The 8,759-nt window shown below is 40.4% G+C and overlaps 1 protein-coding gene across 1 annotated transcript in view; it reads left to right on the forward strand.

The window, feature by feature from the left end:
• The window catches only part of PKP4 (plakophilin 4), a 105,235-nt gene extending 97,205 nt beyond the window's left edge, over positions 1-8,030 (forward strand). Inside the window, exons 18-19 of the mRNA XM_088474773.1 lie at positions 5,390-5,463; positions 7,044-8,030. Coding sequence (XP_088330899.1) covers positions 5,390-5,463; positions 7,044-7,292 — 323 coding nt within the window. The 3' untranslated portion in view covers positions 7,293-8,030. The remainder of the gene's footprint in view (positions 1-5,389; positions 5,464-7,043) is intronic.
• Positions 8,031-8,759: the final 729 nt, after the last annotated feature.

Below are 8,759 nucleotides of genomic sequence, written 5' to 3' on the forward strand. Positions count from 1 at the left end.
GTAGCTGCTGTTGCCATGTACTTCAGCCCAGCTTAACTTGTGGACTCCAGCCTACGGTCTGGGCTGGGGCCACTCCGGGCTTGATCCTTGACCTTCCGACGCTGTCTCCTGACTAGGTCCAGTGATCGTTGCTCTGGTGCCGTATCCGACCTTCTACTTGCCTGCCGGGTTGTCTCCTACTCTGTCTCGACTATGCTTGCTTTCTCCTCCAGTTTGCCTGTATTCCTCCAGGAGTTACAGCTGCCTTGACTACGGTCTTCCAACTTGAGTGGCCGGAGGTCGTATTTCTTCTGCTGCTGATAGGAACTGTTGCTGCTCACAGTTCCTGGAGGGGCACCTGAGGCAGTGCTGCTTGCACTGCCCGGACACACCTACTTTTTTGCAATGCTCCTGCTTGACTGCCAGCCTGTGGATACTTCTGGTTTATTCCTAGGTAATTTGTTTTGTTATTTGCTATGGGGCAGTCAGACTGCCAACCCTCACAAGGTCACAGTGCTTCCCTCCAATCTGGTGTTCTCTACAAGAAGTATTACAGGCAGGGAGTGATTGCACACACCATATACTGTACTTGATAAACTTGTGGAGCTGCAGGCAGATCTGTCTTGTGACTTGCCCGCATTAGGGCAGAGCGTGGGGAAGCCTGATACCTAGCTGCCTGATGGTGATACGAAATCTCCTCCTGTGTCTCATCATCATGTTCTGGTAACTCCGCTACCTGATGTGATGCAACAGTTTGATATATTGGATCCTATTTGCTAGAATACTGATAATTCTAATACATCGTCCATGAGGACAGTGGTCGTGCAGCCCGAGTCTCATTCAGCGCGGATGCTCTGTGATTCCTATGGCCCCATTGTTTTCAAAGAACACTTTGTCATGGGACAGTCTCCTGACACTCTCCTCTGGGCTTTATTATTGGGGGCATCTCTGAGCGCCTTCCTTCTGCCAATGCCCCTTCAGCAGGATGGCATTATTTCAGTAATTCCTGCCCTTCCTGGATCTCTCCGTTTGTGTTCCAGGGGCTCTGCTGGCTGTGGGCCCAGTGGCTGGCACTTTTTCCCAGCTATTTCGTAGTCCGTTTTGTATATACTGTACCATTCTAATTTCTCCTGATTTATTTCCCTATTTTCACTCTTTGCGTTATTATCCACAATGTGTGTAGTTTATTTCCATTACAGGCCGTATAGCCTTAGAATTGTCACTGTTTATTCTTGATGTCACTGCAGTGTATCCTTGCTGGGGAATCCTTGTTTTAAGGTCTTAATAAGAATAGCTCCTACCAGCTATAGTTTGCTACAGGTTTCTTTTATTTTTATTTTCCTTTATCCACTTATGTTTGGGAAGGGTTTTTATATTTAGTATTTAGTTGGCGGGTAGGGGTGTATGTATGCCATTAGTTGGGTTTGGTATACTAGGGGCTGAGTGGTTGTTTTGGTCTGTAGATAAGTTGTAGCTGGTATTTAGGTATCCAAGTGTACCGTAGTTGGGGCATGCTATACAGGGTGGGGGGAATTTACTGTTGGTGTTTCTCTTTGTTTATTTTGTTACCTCCAGCTTTATAGTCATGATATTTATTTTGTTTATAGTGGCACAGTGTAGGTTATTTGTTGGTTTAATTGAGTAGTCATTATGGGGATGGAGAGCTATTCATCCTTTTAATACTGATGGGATGCTACATCTTTGCAGGACATGTTTTCCTTGATAGTGTGATTCACACATCTGTGGTTTGGGCCAGTATGTTTATAGCTGTTTATTTGTTTCTGTTATTTTGTATAATGTAGCTGGCTCCTACTGTATTTCTGACCTGATATAAGCCCCTACATCTATTATTTACACTGGTTTCTTATTCTGCTGTACACACATTTCCTTTTACAATCCATCCACCATTTCTCTTGATCTGGGAAAATTTTCGACATGGTTTATATGCCATATCATGTCGTGTATATATATTGTGACTATATGCTTCTGTCGATTCTGACTTTTATTGTATTTTTTTTGTTGTTGTTTATTTCTAAAAAATCTATAAAAAATGCTCAATTTAAAAAACAGATTGACAATAAATATATAAAAAAAAAAAAAAAAAAACGCAAAAGACATAAGAAACAATGCAATGGATTTAAAATATATATTAAATAAAATAAGAAACAGCTGTCAGGAGATAGGCTCTCCATGCAGCAGTTGTAATACTTTATCAGCTCTGTGGCTCAGCATTTGGGGCATCCATATACCTTTTTGGTGGCCCCTAAGGCTGGACCTTTTGCTTCTACATTATGGTTTGACTAGACTGTTCTTATTTTACACAATTTGTGGTCCCTGTATTGTTGGAACATGCACCCTGCTTTAATTAGAAGCCCAATTAGCTTTTTCTATAATTCATTATCTGTCTAAACTTTTAAACTGCACAAAAAGCTTATCCCCTGCCAGTTGTTTCTTATATTGTGTTTATTCATTTTTAACCCATTGCCTGGTCTCTAATGTATTTTGTAGTTTATTAATAAACATTTTCTATATATATTGGCAATCTTATGGAGCATACACACGGTCAGATTTGTCAGATGAACGACTGAACGATTTGAACGATTTTACCAAAGTTTTGAACGATTTGAACGATTTTTGACTGCATTAAAATGAATGGAATCGTCCAAGTCTGACTGCAAACACATCAGATGTCAGATATCGTTATCTGACCATCGGGAACGCGCATCGTTGATCGTCCAACGTTCAGGCATGTCAGATATGAACGATTTTCCTTCAGATATGAACGACTGAACGATTTTTAAATCGTTATCGTTCATATCTGAAGGAAAAATCTGATCGTGTGTATGCACCATTAGCCTTGTGCATCAGTTGACTGCTAATAGCTTTATATGCTGAGGTATCTGCACTAGTGAATACGCTGTCTTTTATAGTTTGGATCATCAGCCCAACGCACCATTTACAGAAACAAAGATCTTACAATCCGATGTGCCACAAGTAACAGAGAGATGATTTTCACCATATGAACATGGGCTGAGAATGTCCTCCAGTATAATGAGATTCCTGATACTGTTTGAACATAAAAACTGTGGGAATAAGGCATGAATTGAAAGCAATTTATTACGCCTCTCATAAATAATGGATTGTGACAGTTGTCAGATTATATTGAAGTAGTGCAGCTGTCTGACAGGGATGTCCTTCCAGTCTTCCCACCAAAGCTTCAACTGCAGACTTTCATTTGTTAAATAAGCAAGGCCTTGGCCACCCAGGGACATGTACAGGATTCATTTCTAGAAGTACATATATTGCCAGGCAGAGGTGTGAGATACTTACACATTTTCGGGGCCAAATATTCCTTTCCAGCCAGCACCCATCTGAGACTTCACTGGCACAACCAGATATTTATGGCATTCAACTGAGAGAGGGGCAAAATCTTTCATTAATTAACTTTTTGAGACCATTTTTACTTAGAAGTGAAATTTCTTGCATCAAGTCCTGTACTGGGGGCATTTCCAATCAATGTACAGAAATGGTTCTGCCTCGTATATAATGTCTCCATCACCCTGGCCAACTTCATTTTGTATTTGAATCATGATGTGAGAATGGATTTCTTTCTTAAAACTGATTAACACAAACTACTTTTTGCAGTATTGCTCGGCCCCATCCGATTGGATGAAATCTTTTTGGTGAACAGCAATTTTCAAATCATTACACTTACTCTGAGTGAGATTACAGTCTGGGCATTAACGGTCATTCATTTCTTTTGTACTGAATCCACTCCAATATACCTGTTGCCGTACAATGCCCATTATTACTATTCGAATGCAAATCTTCCTTTTCTTGCAGAATGCAACAGGCTTTCCTCCAGGATTTGTCTACATCTCATCCAGCTTCTTCCATGTTGTCCTCTATGTTGACAAGTGTTTGTCCATGATGCAGGGAAACATTCCCATTGCATTATGAGCCGTGGAAGAATATATCTGTCATGCTTGCCATAGGCCTTTTGGCGTACACCAAGGCCTTCGACAAGTGCCCCAATCTTATAGGTAGTTTGTTTTGGAGGGTAATCTAGTCTAGGCGGAGTCACAGTTGTGCCATACTTTCTCACATATCTTTGATGAACTTCAATGTTGCCACATAACTTGCCAACAGTCCCGAAAACAGCAGGACATTCACTTTGAGAGGTCTGTCATCACAATCGCAACTGAATTGTCCCAAACTGCCTGGCAGTTGAACAGTAAATGGATGCTTCACATACCAGCATCAGCGATTAAGGTGATTGGAGGGGGCAAAGGGGCAGCCGAGTGCTCTACATTATGTGACAACCACCCCTGTCCTGTTGGTCCCGATCCTCGCACTCAGTTTTGGGAGGTATGCTTCTAGGAAATATATTCATATATTATCTTATCCATCTTCTGTTTGCTACTTACTAAAACACACACACATTCTAAGATTTGATGTAAATGTTCACTGATCTTCATGAGGAAGCTTTTGTTTGGATACGTGCCAACAGTGACTCAAAGGCTTGTTTATTTATCTTTAAATCAGTTGAAGTATTTGAACTTGTGGATAAGTTAAACTCGAATCAATTAAAATTGTGTGACCCCTGAAGACAACGGATTGCACCAGGGGCTATATTTATTGTCTGTATTTTTGTTCATTCGTTGTCATTAAGAAAATGACTTTAAAGAATTTTTGTTTGTTTAAAATTATAATATTTTGGGGGGAATTCAATGGTTTTCTCACGCCCGCAGCTCCTATCTAAAGTGGCGGGCGACTTTCAGTTGTCTGTATCACAAGGTGCGCGTGCCACGGGTGCCCATTACTAATGGGCACCATAATGCACCGGGATTAGCTTCGTAAAGCAGCTAAACCCCTGCAAACTACTGGACGCGCTGCTCAAACGGCAGTTTGGGCTACCAACAGCTCAAGTTTGGGGTGCTCGCCAGCTCAAGAGGGTGCAAGCACAAATAATGGGAACACGCACCCAGTGGAACGTTTATTGAATAGTTCACTTTGAGTGAATTCCCAAATAAATCTATTTTTGTAAGAAAATGTAGGAGGGAAGTCCTTTTTATAGCCGCTGTATCGGAAGTGTAAATCCTCATTGCCTTGAGTTAAGGAGATGGAACCTAGATCGGTACAAGAGTAGCTTTACGATCCCAGAGATTTTCTAGTGCATTTGTCTGTGAGAATAATGGTCAGTCGCTGGCAACATTCATTTAAAGTCTCTGTTTGGTGACAGTTAAATTGTCCGCATTGCTATTTGTTCCCGATGTGCAGAGTTCTTATTGCTCACGTAATCTAACATTCCATGTGTACAGAGTGTAAAATGCCTGTGTACCTCCGCAGAGTCGTCACACGTACCACTGTACCGTCTCGCCCAGGGGACTAACACACATTATTTTTACAGGGTCCAGCAAAGCGTCTCCTATCTACATCAGTTCTTATTCGTCACCAGCGCGAGAGCAGAACAGGCGGCAACAGGTAACATTTTCCTCCCTCTATTAAACTGTAAATTTAATCTCTTCTTTTTACTTCACAACATGAAAGGAAACCACCACCCATGTCTTACATACTGTCAATAGTGGCACCCCAGTGAACCCCCTGCCTCCCAGAGTCCCAGCCCCTCTCCCAACACCCAGATAGCTGATGGGTCCTGGTAGTTATTAATGTGTTTTGCTTTGTATGTAATAATAACCATCGCTGGTAAAATAAACACAGGAGTGAAAAACTAAAAAGCAATCGCTGGACTTGGAGGTCTGTATGTGCATTAGCCACTCACATGACAGACAATCTGTGGAGTGAAAATGGGACACTTGATAAACAGCCAGAGAGGATTCTACCTGGGATAATTACCCACTGAGGGTGGAATGCAGGTCAGTCTCCTGCTGCTAATAGCCGTCCGTTCTTTCCATGCATGAGCCCAAAAATGTAAATCACAGACAGAGCCGTGTCCAGTAGTGAGATAAGGTATAATGTCTGTGCATAGACTTTCCCATGTGCTCTTAGCAGAGAGTATGGGAATGTAGTACAAGTTCTAGAATGATTGATGAAGCTGGCTTCTATAAATGAGTTACTAATAATGATCACCAATATCTAATAATAATATGATCATTGTGTGGTAGGGGAGGGGGGATTTTCCTACACACTCCAGTATTCCCATCAGCGGTCCCATTGAAGCCCTTTTTTTCAGATAATGACTGGCATATTTATGTATATTTTTGATGTGTTGCCAATAATTCTCTTATGTAATGTCACGTGTGTTTTATGTTTATTGGTTCTTTACCTATTGACAGGCTTAAAGCGAAAAGTGAGCTAAAATTAATATTTAGTGCGGAATTCAGGCCCCATGTTCTACGCCTGAAGCAACCGCTGTTTAATACTCCCACTGCTCTCTAATGATTATAAAGTCAATAGTTATTACTGTTAAAGGTATCTAATTATACTGCCTGCAGCGTTGTGCCTTTACAGTTAAACTTGTGATCTGCTGAATTACATATTTATAGGAATTTGTTTCTATTAGTCTTGTTTTTGGAGAGATCCTCTTATTCTTGTGTAGTAGCAATAATATAATCCCACATTGTCCCTTGTGTTAGAGTAATTGGTAATTATTGCGCTCCTCCCGCACATACCTTTTAAACCGGCCTCCGTACATAGCCCGCAGGTTTCAGCTTATAAAGCATGACTGGTATCTACACAGGGAATCTTTCTCTGAAAGCTGAATCCATATTCTTATAGATCTCCGTACACAACCAGTAAGAATAGTTCATCAAACATCTATCTCCGTTTTGCACATGAAAGATGCCTGCAGTTCTAAAACATAAAATGTTGGCTTCCATAGTGCCATCTAGTGTTGGCTTTGCAAGTGTGCGGTTATTTTGTAGTACAAACATTTGAGCAATATATTCCATTCATAGATCTCACACTCTGTTGAATTAGTATTATTGTGATCCCACATTGATTCAGTTTTAGGGAGCAAATGGTCCTGACAATATAAATGTCTTGTATATGAATCCTTGTCCAGTTCCTTTCCCTAATAAAATAACCTTTTCATTTGCCACTAGTCCCACCAGCTGTACTATAGCCCCGAAGATTCAAATAGGAAAAACTATGACTCCTACCGATTGTATTTGCAGTCTCCGCATAGCTACGAAGACCCATATTTTGATGAACGCGTTCACTTCACATCAGCGACTGACTCTAATGCGCAATACGGACTAAAATCATCCACAAACTATGTTGACTTTTACTCCACTAGAAGACCCTCCTACAGGTCGGAACAGTACCCGGGATCTCCGGACTCGTGGGTGTAGATGGACTCTATTAGTAATTATGCTTGACCTGATTTTTGAATGGCCTTATTTGCTGATTTTTTTTTTTTTTTTCTAATGATGGAAAACAGAAAGTGAATTAAAGAGGGATCATGGTAGACGGTGATTTTTTTGTTTTTGTTTTTTCTTTGAAGGATTATTATGAACGAGAGGAATTGAAGCAAGATGGGTGTTTTTTCTTTTTGTTTCTCTTGCGTTTGTAGCTGTTTATGCTTGTAGCTCTATAGTCTGGTGATGGTGCGAGCAATGTGAGGGAAGGTATGAGATTGATGAAAATGATGATTTTTGGGGAATATGTCTATGGTCAAATCAAATCTTGATATTTTTTTTATTTTTATTTTTTATGTGAATAAAAGTCTCGTTCCACGTAGTATGTACAGAAATATGGATCAAATGAATGCTTATTTGTTTTACTGTTACTAAATGTCGACCTTGTATGCTATACTGTATTGTAAATTTTCTCACTGATGTAAATACAGCAATGCCATTAACCTGTCGCTGGTGCCATCATTCGTATTGCAGTGTATCATTTGCAATCACTGGAAAAGCAGAGATAGAAATCGCTATAATAAATGCTAACGTTTCTACTCGTAGTGTCATTTAATAGCAGAGCATAATCTACACCATTGTCCATTCCCTGCCTCTTTCATAAGTCTCACTGCCATTTTCTATGCACATGGAAGATCAAATAAATGTGGACGCTTTATCCACAGAAAATTAGCCTGCGTACATGTCTGCTCCTCTGTTGGTCAGTGCCGTGTTCTGTGTATGTGTTGCGTGCTGGTGCCGGTTCGTCCTTATGGTAATGACACAAGTAACAGTACTTAGCCTGTTAGGGTTTGGAACGGAAGAGGAAACTTAAAGGCCTCATAAGACACAGAACCACTGCGCATAACATACCTGTCCTGTGATTGTCTACACAGTGTCCTGTCAGAAAATAACTTAACCTCATTAAGCGGTAAGTATAATGTGAATTGATCTTTTTTATTTTTGTGCCTGTTTTCATAAAGTAACATTTTATTATAGGTTTTACAGCCCAGCATGTTATGAGGCCCCCATTGGCTACTTTGTATTATACAATCGAGGAATCGCCGTTCTCTATTTCCATCCTTAGCCGTGAAAACCCTGATTTTATATGGTCACAACGTTCCTCTTTAGTGCTCTTTATTGTTAGTAAAGTATAACATTGTGTCCTCATAGTGACTCTGTAATGAGACCAGCATCCCCACCAGATATTACAAAAAATAGTACTGCATAATTCATTCTACAAAGTTTTAGGGGCATATTTATCAAACAATATTTGCGGGACATCCCCAAAAATGGGTGTTTCGGGGAATATCCAGCAAATATTGATTAATAAATACCCACAAATATTATTTATCTCCAGAATGTACATAGTGGGAGGAGAGCGCAGATATCAGAGGTTTGTATGGGGGACGCTAAAATGAG

The sequence above is a fragment of the Taudactylus pleione genome, unplaced genomic scaffold, assembly GCF_031769625.1.
Source record: "Taudactylus pleione unplaced genomic scaffold, aTauple2 ptg000156l, whole genome shotgun sequence".
Taxonomy (NCBI): domain Eukaryota; kingdom Metazoa; phylum Chordata; class Amphibia; order Anura; family Myobatrachidae; genus Taudactylus; species Taudactylus pleione.